The sequence below is a fragment of the Mauremys mutica genome, chromosome 3 (genome assembly GCF_020497125.1).
Source record: "Mauremys mutica isolate MM-2020 ecotype Southern chromosome 3, ASM2049712v1, whole genome shotgun sequence".
Taxonomy (NCBI): domain Eukaryota; kingdom Metazoa; phylum Chordata; order Testudines; family Geoemydidae; genus Mauremys; species Mauremys mutica.
The window spans coordinates 7,821,648-7,845,563 of NC_059074.1; the positions used below are offsets into that span (position 1 = coordinate 7,821,648).

At 47.2% G+C, this 23,916-nt stretch overlaps 1 protein-coding gene across 9 annotated transcripts in view; it reads right to left on the reverse strand.

Annotated features, from left to right (window-relative positions):
• NCOA1 (nuclear receptor coactivator 1) overlaps positions 1–23,916 on the reverse strand; it is a 342,124-nt gene that overhangs the window by 36,833 nt on the left and 281,375 nt on the right. For all 9 annotated transcript variants that reach the window (XM_045009603.1, XM_045009600.1, XM_045009598.1 and 6 more), the window contains 6 exons: positions 22,278–22,457; positions 20,181–20,276; positions 19,141–19,281; positions 17,462–17,609; positions 15,177–16,500; positions 2,356–2,539 (listed from right to left, as the gene is read on the reverse strand). In XM_045009603.1, coding sequence (XP_044865538.1) covers positions 2,356–2,539; positions 15,177–16,500; positions 17,462–17,609; positions 19,141–19,281; positions 20,181–20,276; positions 22,278–22,457 — 2,073 coding nt within the window. The remainder of the gene's footprint in view (positions 1–2,355; positions 2,540–15,176; positions 16,501–17,461; positions 17,610–19,140; positions 19,282–20,180; positions 20,277–22,277; positions 22,458–23,916) is intronic.

Here is a 23,916-nt window from a genome sequence, read left to right on the forward strand (position 1 = left end):
TAGACTCCATCATTTTGTACGTATAGTTGGGATTATGTTTTCCAACATGCATTACTTTGTCCTTATCAACACTGAATTTCATTTCCCATTCTGAAAGTCCAAGTCCATAGGTACATAGGGTCAGGTTTTCAAGAGCTCAGAACACATTGCGACACTTATGGGCAGATTTTGAGAGCTCAGTATGTTGAGTGCATGTTGGGAGCTGAGCTCTCTGGAAAACCTGGTCATTTGTATTGGGCACTGAACTCTTCTAAAAATCTGGCTCCGATCGTGGATGACAAGTGCTTTTGAAAATCTGGCTTTTGTGCTCAGTAGGTGCTACTTCGGTATAGGTAATTGTGTGGAGTCCTGTTAGCACTGTTAAGCCACCATCTTACTTGGGCTGTTAGTCGTTAATTTTCTCACTCAATGTAAGCTTAGCATAACCGATTGTAGCATTTTGTTAGAGCGGAGGAAGGCTTGTCAGACTGGTGTGATGTAGTTCACTGCAGCTATTCTGGCTCCTTAGCCTGGGATCACCCTTGTCCCAGGAGCAGGGCCAGAGTTTCTGGTGCCTAGGCAGAATTCTGGGGACGGCATTTTGTGCGCTCCCCACGGGAGCTTCTGGTTCCGCTCCCATCGCGCCGCTGAAGAAGGACCCTCCGCTGAAATGCCGCAGGCGACAGCGGCAGTCATTGAGCTGCTCAATTGCCTGCTGCTGTTTTCCGCGGCACGTCAGCAGAAGGTCCTTCTTCGGCGGCGCGACGGGAGCGGAACCAGAAGCTCCCGTGTGCCCCATGGGGAGTGCACAAAATGCCGCCCCCCGAAGCCTGGCGCCCTAGGCGACTGCCTAGGGTCGCCTAATGGAAGTGCCGGCCCTGCCTTGTCCACGTTTATTGACCCCCCTCAAAAATTCTAACAGATTGGTGAGGCAGGATTTTCCTTTACAACAGCTGTGTTGATTCTTCCCCAGTGTATTGTGTTCATCTGTGACTCTGATAATTCTGTTCTGTACTATTGTTTCAACCAATTTGCCTGGTACTGAAGTCAGACTTACCAACGGCCTATAATTGCCACGATCGCCTCTGGACCCTTTTTAAAAAAATTGGTATTACATTAGCTATCTTCCAGTCATCTAGTACAGAGGCTGATTTAAGCAATAGGCTACATTCCACAATTAGTGGTTCTGCAATGTCATATGCGAGTTCCTTCAGAACTCTTGGATGAATACCTTCTGGTCCTGCTGACTTCTTATGTTTAATTTATCAATTTGTTCCAGAACTTCCTCTACTGACACCTGAAACTAGAGTCCTATAGAAACATTCCAGGCTGTTCATTTACCCCCTTCCTGCCAAACCTATTTCATGGGCTTTGTCCTGATTTTTGCATGAGACAGCAGAGACAGCCAACGGCTTCATTATCTCTATTTGCTGAATAAGTAATGTGTGGATTATCCCTCCCAGGGCAGAACTGCAGATAATTGGTTTATGCCTGGGATTATTCTGCCAACCATTAGCTTTTCTTTTTAGAATTCCCCTCCCACGCCCTCTCCCTCTTTCAGACAGTCCTGTTCATTAGCAAAAATCTGCACCTCCACTCTCAAGGCTCAGTGTAATTCTCAGTGACAAGATGAATATATTTCTGCTTGTGGTGACAAGGTGGATGCAACAAACACAACTCTGTTTCACCCAAAACCCAAAATAAAAACCCAAAATAGGTAAACCCTCACCAAGCTGGAACCTGGTTACACTCTATGCACTGGGGCTGCAACGGGGAGGATTTCACAGAACTGAAGCCGATAAGTGAGGTCAGCCTCGGCTGAGTGAAACCTATCAGACGGAATACAACCGGCACTCCTGGGGGGAAGCCCGTGAACGTTAAGTAAAAGCACCACCAGGTTGATTTTACTTTCACTGAAAAGAGCTGAAAACCTGGGCTTTGCTAAAGTGGCTTTGTGCTGCCCCACCTCTGAAAATCAGGTCATTTATTCAGGTGTCTAAATAGGGATGTGGGTGATGAAACTCTAGGCACCCAAACTGATAGTGATGATACAAAACCACGTGCAGTGACCTGCTCCTTACTGAGCCCAGTGAGCACACTGACTCCCCAACTATAATTTGTGAAGGAATGTATTCCTGTCCCCTTACTCACTCGTGTCATGGCTGTCTGATAGTGAACACATCTCTGCAAGGTCACTAAGCTTTAAGATATCAAACACAATTAAGAGGACACAGTGGCCCCAGAATATCACATAAAGCTAATGCTGTATCCTTAGAAGTCCACTGAAATGACAAGAGATGAACTCTCCCCGCAAATACTGGGAAACGGTCTTGTGGATTAGCATGAGAGCGCAGAGCTATCGGCACTGACACATACTGTTAAGCCCCATTGGAGTTCTTGCTGCAGCGCTGGGCTGGAGCGGGGCTGCCAGAATCTCAGGTTTGACCGCGACACTGGCCATGCTGCTTTCGGTTCTATCCGTCCCACACAAGCCTGGCAACTGGGCTGCTTTCTCCAGCGAAGGCAGCAGCTGGTCGAGCTGGTCGAGCTCAGCAGCAAACTAAGGAAGGAAACAAGGCCACAGGTCAGTCCTTGAGCCCATTGGGGCAGCACACTCTTTACACACACAAAAAATTCAGAAACAGCCACTCTCCCCTCCCCACCCCCCAAATTAACTGGCTCATTGAAATCACATGCAAAGAGGGCAATCAGGACTCATTCTGTCCCTGGAAGTTCAAGCATTTTGCAATGTAATTTTCTTCTGGCTACCCCCCCCTCCCCAAACGCTGGTGTAAAGGCCTCTGTTGGAATTATTTCTGTGTACCCTTGATCACAGACAAGCAGAAGCACAGAAACAGGGTCTGATTTACCACTATGTTACCTCCTGGTTTACAGCTACGTATCTCCACTGATTTTAGTGGAATTACCCATGTGAAGCTGGAACACAGGGAATCAGGCCCCTAGCCTCTAGAATGAGCCTAGAGCATTACACATAAGGTGCAAAATCAACATCTTGGGTATGAGATGCCACCATGTCATGTCCATTAGGTACCTAGAGCCACCTAGCAGGGGGTAGTTTGCTCTGTTAAAACATGCAGAGACAGATGGCCTTGTGGTTATGGCACTGGACTGGGACTCTGGAAAGCTGGGTTCAATTCTTGACTGCCACCAGCTTCCTGTGTGACCTTGTGCAAGCCTCTCTCTGTGCCTCGGTTCCCTGTCTGTACAATGGGGATAATACTGCCTTTCCCCACCCTTTGTCTGTCTTGGCTATTTAGACTGCAAACTCTATAGGGCAGTGACTGTCTCTCACTACATCTGTACTGAACACAATGATGCCCTGATCTCAATGGAGGCTTCTAGGCACGACAATAAAACAACTATTATTAATGGCTTGCATGGGCATTGACTTGAATGGGCCCTAGACACCTACAGCCATTTGGCAGGAGGTAATTTGCTCTATTAATACACATACAATTACACTGATGTAAAAAATGGCCTCTCCTGAAAAATATAAGAGACTTTGTAGAACAGCCCTCCAAACCTCTATTTATACATTTGCCTAGGGCAAGTAATTATTCTTGATGGACTAGTAATATATCATTTAGCTTTTCCAGTCTTCATCATAGCAAAGAATAGGAGAGTAGATGTTTGGCCTGGGGACCCAAATAAATGGGGATGTTACTGAGGAAGGGATTCACACCAGGGGATATAATGGAGATCCCGGCAAGCAACAGTTTGGGATTAAAGGGACTAAGCTAAATTAGGTTTTGGTTAAAAAAAATTATCCCAAGGGAAGTAACATTTTTTAAAATCTCAATCTAAGAACACATTTAAACATGCTCCCACAAGAGTCAGCAGTCGGCGTGGCAAAGAGCTTGCATGTTGAGCGATGGGCGTATTTACAGGCAATTCCTTTCCAGATTATTAGGCTGAAATACCTTTGCATTTGACTGACAGATGCAGAGAAATAAGTTTAGGTCACAGTGAGGTTTAGCAGAAAGTTGGCTAATTAGCTGGGACACAAGGTTGGAGCTGACAGGCCCTATGCCTATGATAAATATAACCAGATTTACCAATAGCCTAGGGTATATAAACAGCTGTGCGTTTCACAGAGGAGTCAATATGTCAGCAATACTATGGAGAAATCAGCTGTGAGATCAAACTGCAGCTCCAGCCAGGGGAAGGTTCCTTTGCTTGGAGGGCTGCTCACTTTGGGGCAGCTCAGGGCTCTCCTCATTCTTGTGCTGCTCTGCAAAAATTACATACAAGCTTCTTAAAGACCTGCCTTCTTGGGCAGCCTGGTTCTAGCAATAGCAAACTTGGGCAAGTGTCTACAATGGGCTGACAGAATGTTCGAAAGGAAACAGCCTTTGCAACTAGCCTCTTCGGGTATGTCTATACTGCAATGAGACCCCCAGGACTGGCCCGCGCCTGCTCACTCTGGCTCGCAGGCCTACAGCTGAGGGGCGGTGTCGACGTTCGGGCTCAGGCTGGGACCCGGGCTCTAGAGGGAGGGTCCCAGAGCTTAGGCTCCAGCATGAGCCCCAAAGCCTACACCGCAATCAAACAGCCGCTTAGCCCAAGCCCCGTGAGCCCAAGTCACCTGGCATGGGCCAGCCACGGGTGTCTCATTGCAGTGTAGACAGACCCTTATGGAACTAATGCCAGGGAAGCCCTCCAGCAAGCAGCAGGGATGGAGGGAAATGACTTCCTAGCCAGAAGAAAAGTTTAGATCCCTCTTGGAAATGAGGGTCAGATAGTTCATCCTCTCTTTTTACAGATATATAGAAGTTACAAATGTCAAGTCTTCCTCCTCCCCCATGATGCAAACCACCTCTTAGAGCCCATAAGGCACTGGGAATGCTGGGCTGCCTCCCGGGGGATAAGTGGCCTGTTTTAACGACTGCTACATTTCTTCCAGTTCAGATGCAGAAAGCCACAGCCAGTGAGTGAGTGGAGCAAAGGCACTCAGCTGTCGCTGTCAAGTGAGCAGCCTGAGAGCACAGAAAAAGTTTAGAATTTAGCAATTGCCAGAGGAAATCAGACCAATAGCTCATCTAGTCCAGTATCCTGTCTCCACGAGTGGCCAGCAGGAGCCGCTTCAGAGGAAGGTTGACACTTTGCTTCCTGCAACAGGAATTTATGGGAAAGTTTCTTCTTAATCCCCATTTGGTTAAAAAAAATATTAATCCAGTACCTGAAAAAGGATGGGAGCATCCTCCCTAGGAGGTGCAAATCTTAGCACGGTGCGAGAATAAAGAGCTTGGCTGTTTCATACAGTACTACCAATGCCCCGCACAATGGCAGGCTTGCCTACTGTAGACAGGCCCTTTGCGTGGAGGGACCAGTGTTGATAAAGTGCCGCTGCATCTCCTTAGCATGAGTTCAAGGTTATCATTCTCCAAGGATCCAACTTAAAGACTTCTCCATATTTATTCAAGTGCAGCAGGAAACGCTACAAAAGACAGCCCTGTCTGCTAGATTCTCTCTCTTTCTCACTCGCTCTTTACTGACAAAATTTCATCAATTTATCACATCCCACAACTAAGGGATAAGGCATGAAATGTACCTTCAGATGGGAAAGCGCTGTATAAAACAATCAAGTCATGACTAGATCATAAGAAAAGAGACACTAGTGGACCATCTAAGGCAGAAGAAGGTGGTTATGTTTTTATAACCAACAGCTGAACTGCTTAACAATCTTTGTCACAATACTCACCAGTAGTGCGGTATTATATACATTGTTGAGACATTTGTAACTCTTCTGAGGCTGTGCTGTAGGACTTTGGGAAAGAGTTCTCTTCCTAGATGTTCAATAGCGTCACACATTTGAACCAGGATAACAATGCCACATTAAACAAAAGGATGGATAGTGTTGTGGTTAAGGCACTTGATGGGACCCAAGAAATCTGGTGTAATTCCCAGCTTTGCCTGTGTGACCTTCGGCAAGTTACTTATTCTAAGGTCACATAAGTATTTAGATAGGGATTTTTAATATACACAATTTCTGTGATAGGGCAGGTACTTATTTTCCTCGCAGTGTTTTGAGGATTAAACAATGTTTATGTAATGCTTTAAGGACAATAAATATGATTATTTATAATGGAATATCCACCCATTAATTTAACAGTGTATGCTAGCCATCAAACTTTAACCCCAGAGTCCTTAGGAAAAGAACATCCTTATAAACAATCACTCCCACTTACAGAAACAATAAAATACAGGAACTGCAGCCTCAGCACTGCCTCTGCAAGAAGAATACAATTCTAATTCTTCAAAAAATACAGCTTCTTGAACCAACAGCTTTTCATTAGCGCCCAAGATTGCTAGACACCTTGCAACAAAGGGAATACATGTAGTAAGCTGTTTATTACTACACGCAAATATAAGACACTCGCAAACTGTAGTGTGGGGACACTTTTTAACAGGACTGAAAGAAGCTCTGTTACATGTAGAACTCTTTTCTGTGTTGTTAACTTAGTCATAGAGAAAGTTTATGACCCATAGCAAAGAGAAAGGAAAATGAAACCCAGGAGTCTAGTTACATTGCCCAGGAGGCACGGAAAGAGATTCTGGAGTGGAGAAAGGAGAAATGGGGGTGAAGGGGTCAGAGGTGAAAGTAAGTCGGTACAAGCCAGTACGCCATGCCGGACTGCACAGGCTTTCGCTGCGGGGATTTAAAGGGCTCTGGGCTCCCCGCTGCAGCTGGCAGCCCAGAGCCCTTTAAACCCCGCACCCGTGGCTCCGGCGGCCGGGCTGGGGCCGGATTTAAAGGGCTCTGGGGCTGCCACGGCTGTGGTCAGCCCAGAGCCCTTTAAACCCCCCGCCCGCGGCTCCGGCGGCCGGGCTGGGGCCGGATTTAAAGGGCTCTGGGCTGCCGCAGCTGCAGTCAGCCCAGAGCCCTTTAAACCTCCTGCCGCAGCTGAGATTTAAAGAGCTCAGAGCTCCCCGCCGCTGCGGGCAGCCCAGAGCCCTTTAAACCCCCCGCCCGCGGCTCCGGTGGCCGGGCTGGGGCCAGGATTTAAAGGGCTTGGAGCTCCCCTCAGCGGCAGAAGCTCTTGGCCCTTTAAATACTTGCCCCAGCCCCGCAAAGCTCAGGGTTCCCTGCGGCAGCCGGAGCCCCAGGCTCTTTAATTTGCCCCTGAGCTCTGGGGGCCTCCCAGCTACCTCTGCAGCTGGGAGGCCCTGGTTGATTTAAAGGCCCTGGGTCTCCCAGCCACAGCTGGTTCCCCAGGGCCTTTAAATCTTGACGCCACGCCCCTTCCGAATGAGGCCACGCCCCCTCAGGACTCCGGCAGTACCGGTAAGTCCTGTAAGTTACTTTCACCCCTGGAAGGGGTAGTAAACACAGTGTTCACATTTTACTTTATGAACTAAACAATTTGGGCCATATCAAACACTCAGAGATGCCCTTGCAGTTCCCACCAATTTCAATAAGAACATCCAGCCTCCATCTGAATAATTTGTGGTCTGAAAAACATGTCATACAATGAGAGACTGAAAAGCTCAGTTCATTTAGTTTACTGAAGAGAAGGTTAAGAGATGACTTGATCATGGTCTATAAGTACCTATACATGGGTATAAGATAACTGATACTAGAGGACTATTTAATCTAGTGGATAAAGGCAGAATACGATGCAATGGCTGGAAGTTGAATTCAACAAAGTTCATCTGGAAATAAAAAGCAATTTTTTACCAGTGAGGACAATTAACTCCTGGAACAGATTACCAAGGGATGGGTTAATTTAAAAGATAAAGTGATGGAGAATTTAAGGCTGAACGTCCATCTAAAAGATGTGCTCTAGCTCAACCATAAACTGTTGGGCTAGATACAGGAATCAATGGGTGAAAGTCAATGTCCTTTATTACTACAAGATTGGATTAGATGACCATAAGAGTTCTTTCTAGTCTTAACGTCCATGGCCATGTCTACACTAGTGAGCTTACAGCAGTACAGCTGTATCAATGCAGCTGTGCCACTGTAAGGTTGCACATGTAGCAGCTCTACGATGACAGGAGAGAGCTCTCCCGCGGACATCATTAAACCACCCCCAACGAGTGGCGGTAGCTATGTCGGCGGGAGAGCGTCTCCTGCTGACATAGCACTGTCCACAACGACACTTCTGTCGGTGTAACTTACATTGCTCAGAGAGGTGTGTGTTTCACACCCGAGCAACATAAGTTATACCAATAAAAGTGCTAGTGTAAATATAGCCTAAATGTACTGAGCCAGGTCAGCCTTCAGACACACATGCAGCGCTCATGCTAACTCTAGGGTACGTAGTATCCCAGAATGGAATTTGCCCCAGGAACTATTTTTAGAAATACTTTGACCCTTAGACACTAACACTTTTTTCCTTAGAAACTTAAACTTGCTTAAATCCATTACCTAGATTCACAGATTCTTAGGCTATGGCTACAGTAGCACTTTTGTCAGTATAACTTATGTTACTCAGGGGTGTGGAAAAAACCCATCCCTCTGAGCGATATAAGTCACACTGATAGAAGTGCTATGTCGGTGGCATACGCTCTCCCACCAACATAGCTCTGCTGCTTGTTGGAGGTGGTTTAATTATGTCGACGGGAGAGCTTTCCCGTCGACAGAGTGGCTACTTGTGCAATCTTACGATGGCACAGCTGTGCTGCTGTAAGCTCACTAGTGTAGACACGGCCTTAGTATACTGCATCTAACTTTATTTTCAGTCTAAGCAGTATTCCGGGTGGGTAACTTGTTTTGAAGCAGTGCAGACTGGATTAGTACCTGGAGGGGGTGCACCTTGAAGGTGCAAAGAAGATGCCTCCACACATTAGAGGTTTTTAAGATCAGGCTTGACAAAGCCCTGGCTGGGACGATTTAGTTGGGAATTGGTCCTGCTTTGAGCAGGGGGTTGGACTAGATACCTCCTGAGGTCCCTTCCAACCCTGATGTTCTATGATTCTATGATCAGGGTCAACATAATGATGTAAAGCCCTTTTTAAAATAGCTAATATAATTATCTTGTTAATGAGCCCGCCTGAAAGCAGAACCGCATAGCCACGGGATTAATACATGCTTCACAAGGAAGCAGGAGAAAAGTGCTTTAAAATTAGGTTGATTGCTATGAGGAGTCCTTGATTCTTACTTCACTCCTATCTAGTTTTTTTGTAATTTAAAAGGCATTATTAGGCTGACCGTGAACTTGGATTCCGATCTGGGGTAAGAGAACTCCACCGAGTGCAGAAATTCCAGGTATGTTGAGAATTCAGGTTCATTCAATGACTGTGGACAGACTTCAGAATCTTGGTATTTATTATAAAGGTTCCCAGCTCTTCTGATTGCAAAGACAGGTTTGTTGCACAAAGTAAACTGGTTCTCTATTTGGGTACTGACTATGCAGCCAAGCAGAGTGAAAGAATAGCACTGTGACGTGGCTATTTCCCCCTACTCCTGCCCTTCACCCCTGTGGGGTCTTAACACGGATGTTTAATTATGGTCACATAAATGCCATCATGGACTTTGTTATGCAACAGTCAGTATGGAAACAGGCATTGCATGGATAGATGGTGAGTTTGGTGTCAGACTTTGTAAACGATATCTAACTTACAAATAAATCAGTTGAAGATATGCTGTGAGACAGGTGATCTCACAAATTCTGCCAACCCAATAGGTCTTATCACTAAATCAAAGAGGGGAGTTATGAAAATTAATTTACCTATCAATAATTTGCTCTATTTGAAAGGTGAAGCCTTGAAAAACATTCATCTTCCCTGGGTAGCATCATTCACAAAACTGATGACTGCATGTTTGATGTAAAGTCCAGAATAGGAAAAGCAAGTGCTGTATTTCAAAAACTCCATACAATATGGAAGTCCAACATAATTAGCAATAACACTAAACTAAAAATCTTAAGCAGCAATGTCCCAAGCAGCCTCCTATAAGGAGCATTGTCCTGGAACATTCCAGTACAAACTGAACAGCAATCAATCCATGTGTCTGCACAGAATATTCAAAGTAAAATGAACTGACAGAATAAGTAACGAAGTGGTCCTAGAATGGGCATCGCTACCTACAATGATACAAGCAGTGCGGAAGAAAAGATGGATTGACTTGGGATATCTGTTAAGAATACCCGATAATAAGCTACCTAATGAAGCATTTCTCTGGCAACCCCAGACGAGATGGGGAGGCCGGCCTGGAGGCGCTCTGCAGCACACTAATGAATGGAGCGGCATTACTACATCTGAACATAAGAGATTTGGACAAATGAGCCCAGGACAGGAATGACTGGAGACATTTGGCTTCTGCCTTATGCACTGGACGGTGCAGTAAGATGATGATGAAATGCCAATATGCTTAATCATTTCAGCAGGGATCAGCGCAGTAAACATTCAGCTAATACATTTGTCCATTGAGACTGGATGAATCACATACATCCTGCTAAGGAAAAAGGTTCAGCCCTTCCCACAGAGAAGGGTCAGCGAGGCAGATGATAAATATCTTTAAAACAAACTCAAAGTGAAAAGGGTGGAACGGCGCGCCCTGGTTATTTTTATTGTCCATCCCCCAACTGCACATCAAACGAGGGAGCCTAGCCTATTGACACCAGCCTGGGGAGTGCCCAGCACACCACAGCTGATGCGCAGTTCTCCCATACTCACGAAGGAGCTCCCAGACAAGACCCACAAAGCCACCGGTTTTCCCTCCTGAAATCTCACCTGTCTGTAACGCATACATAACTGCTGTTTGGGGCAGGGACTTGTCACATACATTGTGTTTGCACAGCACTTAACACAACAGGTTTTTGACCTTTTTGGCCTCTAAGTGCTACCGCAATATAAATGTTAACATTCATAATAAAATTAACACTATCCCCACTAGCACTGGGTGAGCCATAGGAAAGATTGCATCTTTTATGGGTACTAGATAGCTGCACATTCTATTGCATTATCCACGCACTCATTCAACATTTGCTACAATCAAATGGGTGTGATTTAAAGGAGTGCTGGCCAAAAAGCCAGGTGCATGAGATCACGCAGGATTTTGTTGGTTTTCAATAAAACCTGGCCAAGCAGCAGCAAATTCACTAAGCTAATATTAAATTGAATACTGCAGCGGTGCTAGCTCAGTTGCATAAGTTAATGCTTCTTGAATGACCCCGCTTTTGTCTTGCAGTGATAACATGTAATAAAGGCTAAGCATGCAAAAAAAACCAAACACCTGCCCATGCAGAAATTCAACAGAATTCCTCTTTTCTTAAGGATAAGCTGTCCTCCTGACATCAGTATAATGCCCTGACAGAACCTTTAGTATAAAGAGAAGGGAGCATTACCATAGGTCCACTTCTAAGGATGTGAAATAATTATGGCAAGTCATTTGATTTCTTACAAAATTAACAAGCTGTTGAAGATTCCATGGCACATTTTTCAGTAGAGGGGTCCCTCATTCCCAGCCAAATTCAAGTACGGATAATTACATTCTGCCCACCTAAATTTTCCATTGGATACAGTATTCTTCCTGACCTAAACTGTTGGATACTGTAATTGTACACTGTTCAGCAGCTGCTGCATTCCACCCCAGAAGTGACTACATTTTAGCAATGAAAGTGATTCCATGTCGTTTATTTGCCAGTGAGTAAAGTGCTTTACGACGCTGAATGGAAGAAAGGTGGTTATAGGTAAAACATCAAAAATATTTGTGCACAGGAACAGAGATTAGTATTCTTTCCTTTGTCAAAGCACCTGACAAAGTCTAATGAGGTTTCCTCCTGCAGAGCCAGGAATCAAACCCAGTTGCAGGGCCTTAACCACATGACCCTGCTTCCTAAGGGCAGTAGTGGGAGGGAGCTCTCTATGGGGGAATGGAATAGAAAAGTTTTATTTTAAAAACAAACAAAAAAACTTGGATTTCACCAAAACCATCCCAGACCAACAAGGTGTGCGACTTCCGCTGGCCCTGCTTCTGCGCAACTAGTGGCCTGAAGCGTAGAAGAGATTACTTTACTTACAGCTGATGAGATTAATTTAATTAATAGAAGCCTGTGGTGTCATTTAAATGATATCGCCACGAGCTCCTCCAGAACTCCAAGAGGCTGTTACCTCTCCAGCAGAATAGGCACCATCGAGCCTGCAGGCTCTTCTTTGCATAAGATGCAGAAAAGAAGCTGTGAGTGCAATTTTAAGTGGGGACGAGTTGACTCTCAGTTGCAAATATAAAAACTAATGTGCTGCAGATTTCCCAGCAGGCTAGAAAGTGCTGAAATATAGTGCTCCCCTAATGCTTCCCTTGATAGGGCAACTCTGCAGATCCAAATTACATTCCATTCATGTTGCTACAGTTAAACTTACAATAGAATGTTCATTATAAACCCGACTTTCAGGCATTTACAGTTTAACCCTAAAAGCTCTCTCCAGCCTGAAACGAAAGTAGATGAGGTCTGAGGGCCGAGTGCATTGTTAGCAAATAGCAAATAAAATAAGTCATGAGAATCCCTGCTTAGTTACAGAAGGGGTTTAATTATGTCCTTAGTCGCCCGGTGTTTCCACCCCCCTTAAAAAATGTTGCAACTAACTTTCTAAATTGTTTAGCAAAGGAACTGGCAGCTCCATGCTTGGGAACAGCAGGAAACCTCTAAAACAGGGCAGGCTTGGTCTTTCCATAAGGAAGGAATCTTTCATGCACTGTGCTGTTAAACAATGCTGCTCTGGAGCCAGAATGGATGGAGACTGTGCTGATAACTTAATCGCTGCCCACAATACTGAAGTGCCTGGATGTTTCTGCAGTAATGATCAGCAGCAGTGAACAGTTAAAGTTTCTACGAAAGGCCTTGCTATCAAGCAGTTGAGGCCAGGGGTCTGTTCACCACAAATGTAAATGCTAACTATCCATTTGTACATAGAAACTGCTCAGTAAGCTCCAATCGGGCACACATGGCCAGTCTTCACACGCAACAGCAATAACTGCATCCATCAAGTAGTCACACACTTATGTGTACAGACCTCAGTTTTCTGAAAAGCACGCACCCCATTAGACTTCAGAGTTGACAACCAACTGTTACTAAAGGGCCTCTCAGAGCTATTGTTTCAGAGGTGTGTGTGCAGGCAAGGGCGGGTAACACCGCAGTCATTTGGAAGACAACGAGGGCCAAACACGTGGTGGTTTGGTTTTTTTTGGACCAATAGCATGAATTATAGAACACAGAGTGGCCTGGCAGAGATATGCAGATAAGTGTGGCAGCTCAATCTCACCCCTGAACTGCTGGTCTCAGGGCGAGAAAACAAAGCAGACAAACCAGTTTTCACTGTGGGGTGCAACCCTGGGTCCTCCTTCCCATAGCTATAGAGTCCCTGTCTGCACAACGGCTTTTAACTGAGTTCGTAACAGTGAGTGTCACGGCTGGCTCTAAACATGGTTGGCTGCCCACATGCAAAAAGAATATTACTCTATTAGTAACTGTGGTAGCTAATAGTGTTGTCCCATCGGCAGACTAATCTGACACACAGCTCTCTTCTTGTAACCAGGCTGTTGCAACCTAGGCTCTATGCTTTTATTTTCCCAGATGGCCTGATACTAACACGATCAGGCAGTGAAACGGGGTTGATAAGCAAACTCTGCCGGGCAGTGAGATAGCCTGTTGTCATAACCAGGTCAAAGAGTATCAGGCGGCGTGTGAAATATAACAGGGCCAGAATGCCAGAAAAACAAGCAGCTGTGCATTTCAGTTGCTCCTGTCTGTGTGTGTAGCCTGCACAACTTTCAACATGATTGTAGCGAGATGTTTCCCTTTCTGCGGATATTACAGCGGTAAGTGCTATACAAAACCCTACGGAGGGGCGCACTGCACCCTCCAACTCTCTATCATTCCTGGACAAAGCAGCTAAATGCACAAAGCTGTATGATGTTCAGTCACCATCTAAAAGCTCTAATGTTCTTTCCAAAACAGATGTATCTTAATCTGGATCTTCCTTGGACTAGAAGCAATTTATGTTAATCTAGACGGCTGGGCCTGAATGGAAGGAGAAATATCTAAGGTGTGAGCGATATCGGCAGGAATGTTTTATAGTAAGGTAGAAAGAGTTAGATTCCCACTTGCCGATGGGATAACTGACTGAGGCTCCCAAATGAATGGAGCTCTTAACCTTATTAAGAGTCTTATTGTGTATTTGCCATTTGAGGCTTTCAGAGCGTTCTGTGTTATTCATGCAATATCTTCCCAAATCAGCAGCCCTGTTTGACACAGTCAGTAAGCAGGCTTGCTCTTAATGTCAGACTCTCTGTACTCTTTGCTTAAAAAGGATTAAGCAGCCTTATCTATGTTACCATCTCCCCTGGCTTTCAAAAATAAATCTCTTCTATTCATAGCCACTTGTAATGAATATTTATACTCTCAAATCTCTATCACTGGGATCTGCCACTGGATTATTCAATTTCATAATACTTTTAGGATAACTAAAGGGCCCTTACAATTGCTAATCTCTGCCAACAAGTAGGCAACAGATTGAAAATTCCCCAGTACATGAGCCCTGAATAGGCTTACAGATGCTGGATACGAAGAGTTTTTTCCCTTCGGCAATGCAGGAATGTCCTACAAATGGCTTCTCTCCTCTCAGCGTTTGAAGAATCAATGCATAATGTTACATCATATTGTGATAAACCTCCATTAAGCTTTCTTTCCTCTCCCATCATCGCTGTTTCTCAGAGCATGTGCATGAACATAAGAACGGCCATATTGGGTCAGACCAAAGGTCCATCTAGCCCAGTATCCTGTCTTCTGACAGTGGCCAATGGCAGGTGCCTCAAAGGGAATGAACATAACAGGTTATCATCAAGTGATCCATGCTCTGTCATGAGCAACAAGAAGTTTCAAACTGGCTCCCTGAGTGTCTACATTTAGGCACCTAACTGCTCATATGATCATTTAGGAGTCTAAATACATTTAGGGGTCATTTAGGTATCTACTTTTAACACCCGATTGGCAAGTTAGTCTTGGAACCAGTCATGCCACTACCAGTGTTTGTGAGATAGCAAAACCCAAGACCACGCACTAGGCTGTGGCTCCATGAATTGAAGGAGAACTGCTAAAGGGTGTGTGTCTGTGTGTGTGTGTCTCTCTCACAGGCCTCAGACCACTACCCGCTAAAAGAGATTTGCCTTTAACTTAACTGGTGTTAAATGCTAACCCTAGGTAAACAGCATGGATTTTAAAGGGCAAACCCACCTGGCCCTGCGACTCTAGCTTCACTTCCTCTGCAGCAGAGGGCTTGGTCAGCGGGGCCGGAGTCGTATTGCACGGATCCATCTGCTCCGTTTTCTCCACTTTCACCTTCACGTCATCCAGACTCAGGGCCGGGACCGCAGCAAGGTCCTTCTCATCCTTGTCTAGCAGGTAGCGTAGGAGCTGATGGTCCTTGGACTCCTTTTTCTTCAAGGCCTCTGGCTCCAGTTTGATTTCAGGGGTCCCTGGGATGTGACTCTGAGAGGTAGGGGTGGCGGCAGCGTTTGGCGCGGTATCCTTCTTGTCGTGCTCCATGGACAGAGTGGTGATGTCGGAGGGGCTGCCCTCCTGCAAGAGCCGGTGTAAGATCTTGTGCCGCTCTGTGAGGGAGCTGTGGGAAGAGGGACACGCGTTGCCTGGAGGGTTCCCAGAGGCACCCGTGCAGGATAAGGGATCTTTGCAGCTAGTGTCTGCATCAGTGTGCCGCAGCTGGTGTTCTGCCGTTGTGGCCAGGAGCTGAACCAGCTTGTGGCTGGTGGCTTGGGAGCACTTGGCGTCTCCCTCCGAGAGTCTGTCACTGGCATGTAGCAGGCCTGAGTCCAGTGGCTTGCCATCGCTCGAGCCACTGTCAGACTGAATCATCTCGCTCAGGATGGAGGCAATCTCCTTGCTGTCTTTCGGCTCCGTTTTCACAGGCTGCATGCTGAGCCGGCCGGGCGAGTTCTGGGAGCTCGGCTGCCTCAGAATGGGAGGCGGCGTGGAGTAGCCCATGGGGGTGCTGGGGCCTTCATTAAGCCCCTGCATAGAGTTTATCGGGGCATTGGGGAAAGGCCTGTTGCTGCTGCCACCGCTGCTGCAGCCACTGCTCGCCATGCTCACAGGGGAGTGCATGGTAGGCATGGTAGGCGAGAAAGGATTGCTTGGCATTCTGGGCCTTGGTACCAATCCTGGGCTAACCCGATGCCTAGGAGACATGAACTGTGCTGGGGGAATCCCTGGACTATTCATGGGAGAGCTACTGAGGTTTAAAAGGTGGTTATTGTTCTGGGGACCAGCTTGTCCCTGGCTTAAGGCAACATTGGCTCCGATCTGATTCCCAGGTGAACACCCAAAGCTTGTCTGGCCGGCGCTGGAATTGCTGCTGAGGAGGCCAGAGCCTGGCTGCTGATTTACATTGGTCGCCAACATGCTGCTGTTGGATGGAGGGATAACGGACGAGAGAGCCATGCCTTGCCCTGGGGACATGCTAGGGTGCAGCGCAGGGCTGACACGGGGAAGGGGCATTCCAGAGTTAGTGTTCTCTTGAGGAGAGAGCATGTGGTGATCCCTGAAAGAAACAAAAGACAGAGGGGGTGGGCAGTGGGGAGAGGGAACTCAGAAGACGACACAACTAAATCTGTAGTACAGCTCAACTAAACTTTTCCAGCCTCCTTGGGATTAAGCTATCACATAGACACATCAGGCCTGGTAAGTCTGACAGCTGCAGCTTGTAAGATATGGTGTTTTCCACCGTCTTTCCTAGCCCCACCACTACACTAGGATCCCAGGAGGAAAGAGAGCGTAGTTCAGTAGCGTTTGCGGATGGAGCAGCTACACTGATCTCCGTAGGTACTTCATGTGGCAACGGAGGGGCTACCAATCTATCTCCGAAGGGAAGGTCTACTTTGGGCTGTGTACTCTCCCATTGGCAGGAAGAGGAGAGTGCTGAGAGAATGTCATTCTTTCCCCTCCTCCATCTAGTTGCATTTCTTTAGCACACGGTAAGTTCCCCCATCTCCCCTGTTTTTTAACAACCTCTTCCTCCTGAACGAGTTTGAGTGCAAGTTCTCTGGGGCAGGGCATGAGCCTTAGCCATGTCGGTAAAGCGCCGTGTGGATTCATGGTGCTGCATAAGCATCGGCTATAACTACGAAGCCACAGAAATAGCCAAATAGAAGTGAACTTCTGCTGCCTTGGGTTTCAGACATATGGGCTAAGCTCCCCCAGCACAGCGCCTAGCTGTGGGATTGCAGCCCCAAAACCAGCATGAGAGGATCACCCCAGCCACCACTGGCATAGAACCAGCGCTGTGACTCCTAAGCTGCCACCCTCCCTGCAGCTGACACTGATCCCTGGCCACACTTACAGGCTCCTAGATGCCACTGACAGCTGATCTAGCTTACAGCAGCCTCCAGACTGCCCCTACTCCTGAGCTGTGCTGTGCACTCCTCAGCCATAGCTGAGGATCCAGGACAAGGCCCAAGCTCTGTGAGCTAGCAGCGATTTCACCCCAAGTTCTTGGGACTCACCTGTCAATGATATGGATGCCCATGATGAAAGGCTGCATTTCTGGGCTTTGAGGATAGCAGAGCTTACACTTGGTGTGGGCGCTAAGTACCGTCCCGTCGCTCAGCGTGAATCTATACGATGGACTGAAGGCCGTGCCACGTGTCATCACTGCGGGGAAAACAAACCAGACGTGATCCATCCAGCTGCTTAGCAATTCAGACAGGGCTCACAAAACCTTTGAGGAGGGATGTGAGGGGGTGCAGGATGGTGGTGAAGGTAGTAGGGGACTGACTTCCACCATCCCTCTGTGCGCACGCGAGGATAGCAGCGCAGAGTTTGCACTCACCTTCCCCTCCTCCCCCAGCCCAATTGCACTCGATGTATTTTAACAAGGATCCTGCCATTAGTGTGAAAACAACGCAAGTCAAAAATCATCCTCCAGTGAAGTTCTGGCAATCCAGGTAGTCTCGCTGCACTGTTCTTCACTGCCTTATGATGGTCACATCACCATTTTCAGGTGCACTAACCCAGCGTATTGCAGCTAGGGAATCAGGACAGGTGGCAGGGGGGTAATCATAGGACTGGAAGGGACCTCGAGAGGTCATCTAGTCCAGTCCTCTGCACTCATGACAGGACTAAGAATTATCTAGACCATCCTATAGGTAATAGGTGCCTATATAAGCCAAAGCCCAGAATATCAGGACTGTCCCTATAAAATTGGGACATCTGGTCACCCTAGTTGCAGCGGGTGTTTCAGGAAGATCTGAAGGCTGGTGTGATGCAAATTCACTTCTCAGTGCTGCTTGTTATGGGCAGGGACATGGGGCACAATGTGGGCCAAGAATGACTGAGCTGTAATTGATTGCCTTATCAATGTACTTCTATTTAAATCCATTAAGCACTGTCCTTGAGCACACAGTGCTATAGCAGCAGAAAGGGCAATTATTCAATCACCAGTGTACAGTACATACACAGTGTACCCTGATGAAGCCAAGCCCGGTACTGAGAGCTACAACAGGATACTAACCACTGCAGCACTGGCAGAATTAAATCTTTCTCCACGCTCAGCCAACCTCCCTATGTGACATTCTGTCTTCCTGAGTTCCTTTGTTAGTGTCCTCACCAACAGTGCATCAAGCTTCATTGACAACCCCCCAGAGGGAACAATATTCTAAATCACTGCCATGATCAGAGGAAAACCCTGCTAAAAAAAACTATCAAAAAGAAAGAGCTTGAAGATCGGGCATGGGACTTTGACACTGGGTCTGATGTGTGGGCATGGAGTGTGGGGGGGTGGGGGGAAATTACCCTCTGGTTTCAATGCAATGACCACAGTGGGTCTTTGGAAGTTTGTCTCATTTCTTTATTTGCAGAAGGGTGTGAACAAACCTCTAGTTGGCATGACACCCATGAGTTTTGGGCCAATCATATCCCCTAAGCAAGTTACTGTAGCAGTGCTGGGATGTGCATGGTAGCTTGCTGAATGCTGTGACGTCCACAGTCAGCCTCTCCAGTTACAGGAACCATTTCTGTGCTACAGAGCCTTTTCTGCTACTTCTTTGGCACTTTATTATTAGTGCAGAATTCGTTTTTTCCAGAAAGCACTTATCCAGCAACAAGGGTGATGCACCAGCTTCTGATTGAAGCCACCCCAGCTCAATATGCAAGGCAAAGCACAGCAAAGAGAGAAGCCTGTTACCTTCTTGAAATAGCTGTTTGGCATAAGATGGCTCTCTGCCCTGAGGCTGGAAGAAAGCATAGATGCACTTCCGCACTAAATCCTCCCAGCCAGTCCTGCCTGCGGCTCTTAGGGAACTGGTGTCAATGGAGATAATTTTACCTGGGTGGAAAGAAAATTCACATTATTCAGATACAGAATAAGCAGTGCCAAAGAAGTCACTTATACAGTTCTCACTCTTACCCTCCTGGTGTGGCACACACAGAGCTAGAGGCGCACATACACTTTGGCTTGAAATGAGCTTTCACAACTAAAATTAGAAGCTATTCGCTAAGTTTGTACAGTGGGCTGAGCCTAGCCTAGGTTATACTGGCATCAAACTGGAGTAACATAGCAGGGAGGCCCCAAAAGACATTTGCATGTTACCCTCATCAACAAGACACCTCTCTAGTCTAAATTCAGCATCACAAAATCCAGATGCATCCAACTTGACACCAGCCAGGCAACTGGCGGTAACACTAGGGATGTCCTTACACAGATCAGAAAAATGAAATACAAGCCCAAGGAGTTATCTGCCTATAGAGGATACTGAAATCCAGGCAGCTTTACTAAATGACTGACTGCTTGTGGCCATGAAGAGAACAATAAGAGAGGAACATGCGCACAGTGCAACTCGTCTCATTCATGAATACCTAGGGGACCCACCCGAAATCGAGCATTTCTCATCTGTTCGCCAGTTTTGTATTGAACCTTCACTACCCTCTTCAAAACTGTGCAATATACAAGTATCCATTTTAATTAAGGGGGAAGTATGGCTGGCTAGCTTCAAGCCAGACATCCTTACAGACTGTTTTACTTTAACACCCTGTGGCACTCTCTTACTGGCTGGATGAAATGCTGGGACCATGCTACATCTGCAAGAACTACATCATCTTACAGTTCTAGTGGAACAAAGATGCTGTTGGCCTTGAAGCATTTTGATTGCAAAGATGGCACCTACCCCAGAACAATGCTTGGCACCCCCCAGCATAAAACTCCCCCCAGCTCACTGAGAACAGTACCTGTAGTATCTTGCTTGGTCATGAAAGATTCTGAACTGGTGACAGCTGGAGGTCGAGGTAATCTCCGTGCAATGCATATCAGACAGGATTGGAAATCTGCCGTAACAGAACAGTGGGGAGAGTGGGAAGGTGTGACTCCAGTGTTATAGAAACCACTTGCAAATCAATGTTTTAATTAAAATAGCATTGTTGTACTCGACAGCCACATCCTACTCTGGATGCCTTTACCCAGCCTAGGCCTTCAAAACAACAGAGCTCGCTATAAGCTATACGATGTTTGCTGGAGAGAAAAGAACTCCATTGTTTGGAGGAACAACCTGTAAGGCCTTTCAGATCTGGCAGTACCACACAATAAAAGTCAGCACTGAAAGCCAACAACTGTTGGCTCCAGGGAAAGTATCTGGTCATAAAATACTGTAATTTATTCCTTCCAATCATGATCTCCTGAGTAAGCTGCAATGGATTAATTCAGTTAATGCACTGGAAAATAATGGCTGGTCCACAGAAATGAGGGTTCAGGTTTTTCGCAAGAAGGCTTCTTTGCTCTACCATTTGGAGATCAGTGGTGGATACGCACTACGGCCCTGATCCTGCAATCAGATCTGTAAAGGGTGACCCTAATGACCATCAGGAACCTGAGCAGAGGCACACCCATACAGATCTGACGGGGGCCTGAAACTCACGGGAAATGCAGCGCTACAACAATTGTCAAACACTCCAGGCCCGACTGGGAGCATCAGCTAAAAGTAACAGAAATTAGAGCTAGAGAAGTCCCGTTAGGCCAGGCGTGATCAATTATTTTTTGTCAAGGTATAGTCAAGGTCCAGACTCCAGAGAAAAGAATACAAAAATCACAACAATTATGATAAGAAGAAGTAAACAAAAAGATTTTGCAGTCTGTTCTAAAGTGCCTGGTGGTCTGGATTTGGCCTGTGGTCCCCCTACTGACTGCCCCTGTACTAGGGCATCGAGTCCACCCACTGGGGATCAGGGCAGGACTGTGCCGTGCAGTCCGCTCCAGTCTTACCCACCTCAAGGAGTGGGGCTCCCACCATTATTCTGCAGTGACAGACCTCCCTGTGCAGCAGCTTTTCATACTAATCAATCTACCCTTCCCTTTCCTGAATTTCTACCTACCATTGTGAATTCTCCTGATGCTCAGAAGGGCAGCCTGTCCCCATCTCTGCTTATGGAAGGAGGGAAAAGGCTTGTTGACTGGACAGCATTGATCCAAACAACAGGAAACGGATAATGTAAGAGAGCTGGAGACTGTGTTCTCACTGTTGGTGCAATTCACTCTTGGACAAAGGGCCAGCATGAGACCTGTGCTCCCCACTTCAGGCCCACTCACCATGGTGCACAGGCCTCACTCTGGCTCTGCTCGGGGGAGGGAGGGATGTCGCCCTGTGGCAGCGTAAAGCAGCCTTGCAAAATCTTGGATTTGCCCATTGTTCAGCAAGTGAGTTAAATTTCACTAGCACTTTCCATTCCCCTCCAGGTTATGGAGGGCAAGGAGACCTTGTGCCGGTGGCTTCTCTGCAAGACTGACCCAGGCTTAGAGCCTCATTTCCACCAGCTCTTCCCACACGTTTCACCCCAGGCGTCTGAACAACACAGCACTGCAAATCGAACCCCTGGGGCTCAGCACAGTGGTCAGAAAGGACTTAAAGGCTCCAAATGTGGTTTAAGCTGGAATAAAAAACAGAGGATGGAGGAGAGCCAATGACAAACATCAAACTCCTCTAAATGCGTTCCCACTTGCCCCGTCTGCATTTCCCATGCTGTGCCAGGCCTGTGCTGAGGAGGACAAACCCTTGGAAGGCCCTCTGGGGAGAAGGACTTGTGCGACTGCCCCTGGACCTGATCCTGTGCCACCTGCACTGCCAGCTGTCCTAAATGCAACAGCAAACAGGGCAGGCTGAAAGTAAACTCTCCGAGGCTGCTCTCGGCAAGAACTACAATCTCCTGGAAGGAAGTCCTGCATAAGGACAGTAGAGGGCAGTTCGTCCTCTCTTCCCACTCCAGCCTCCTTCCCTTCCCCAAGACGCAGCACAAAGCAATCAAGCAGGGTTTGAAATAAATGATCTTCTACCCTACCTTCTCCTTCCTCTTTGATCGATTTGGGCTGGGACACGGTGAAGCACTGCATCACCTCGTAGCGCTGGCGAGCCTCCTGGTTCTCCGCACCCAGCTCATCAGGGGGGCGGATCAGCATCCGGCAGCTGAAGGTATGGCTGCTGCGTCTGGTTGCTTCCTGAGGCCAAGGAACTCCATTTACTGTGACGAGGGAGAGGGGAAAAGAGAGACTGTCACAGACTGTGATCACAAGTGAACATTTCGAACGGTGGACGCTAAGGATCAGAGTTCTCTGCCTGACCCTCTCCATGTCATCATCAGCATTTGCTATGTGCATTTGCTAGGCACCCAGAGTAAAAGTGCCTGGAAGAGTTGACAGCTGAAACAGACATGGGTGGGAGGGGGAGCAGAGTCACAGAGAGGTGAACTGACTTACCCGGAGTCACCCAGCAGGTTGGTGGCTACAAGCCGGGTTTCCTGGGTCCCAGTGCACTGCCCTACCCACTGGACCACACTATCCCTTTGACAGTGGTGCGATAACACTTTGCACTTCTACAGCCTAACATGTCCAAGGAATTCCAGGGTTGATGAATTACACCCCACACCACCATTGTGAGGTAGGTTCTACAGGTATTGTTATTTCTGTGTAACAGGGGGGGAAACTGAGGCATAGAGAGGTGCTCTGACTTGCCCAGCCACACAGTGAGTCGGTGGCAGGGCCAGGAATAGAACTCAGTTCTCTTGACTCCCCATCCAGTGCATCAGCCAGAACCTTCTTCCCCTCCCCTCAGTCACAGCAGCGGCTGATAAATCACTCATGAGTCAGCACGTTCCAGGACATTTCATCCGACAGGCCAGTCCCTCCAAAGACCATTTGGGTCCCCAGCACTGGCAGCTCCCTAGACCACACCCCATCAACTTCGCTGCCACCCAGAGGCTACACGTAGCCATGATCGCCTCCCTTTCAAGGAGGATTCTGAAGGCAAGTGGTCTGGCTCCCTGCAGAGCAGCTGCTGGCTGAACACAACCACCGCTGTTGAACCAGGCTCTTCAGGCTCTATAAAATCAGAGTCTACTACACTGCAAGGGCAGGATACAGCCTTCCCGCCTCCCACAGCAGAGGATGCATCTGATTTTAAAGTGACACTGCTGTGTAGGTGGCAAGCACAGAAAATGCACACGCTCACATCAGGATGAGATCGAGGTCTGCCCCTACATAAATGCACAGAGGGTGGAGGTGCAAGGTGCAAAGGGGGATTACACAGAATTACTGGTCACACTGACGGCACTGTGAATAAATTCCCCACCCCCAAATTTGCTCCAGCATGAAATTACCTTCTTCAAAGACCAAGAACGGTAACTCAGCTAAAACCACCAGACTGCAAGGCAAAGGGAAAACCCTTTCCCCAGGCTAAGGAGCCAGAGTAGCCGCAGTGAAGCTACATAACACCAATCCAACAAGCTCTTCTGGGCACAACAAAATGCTACAACCAGTGATGCTAAGCTAAGCTTACACTAAGTGAGAAAATTAACTATTGACAGCCCAAGTAAGAAGGTGACTTAACAGTGCTAACAGGACTCTACACAATTACCTATAGCGAAGTAGCACCTACTGAGCACAAAAGCCAGATTTTCAAAAACTTTTGTCATCCATGATGGT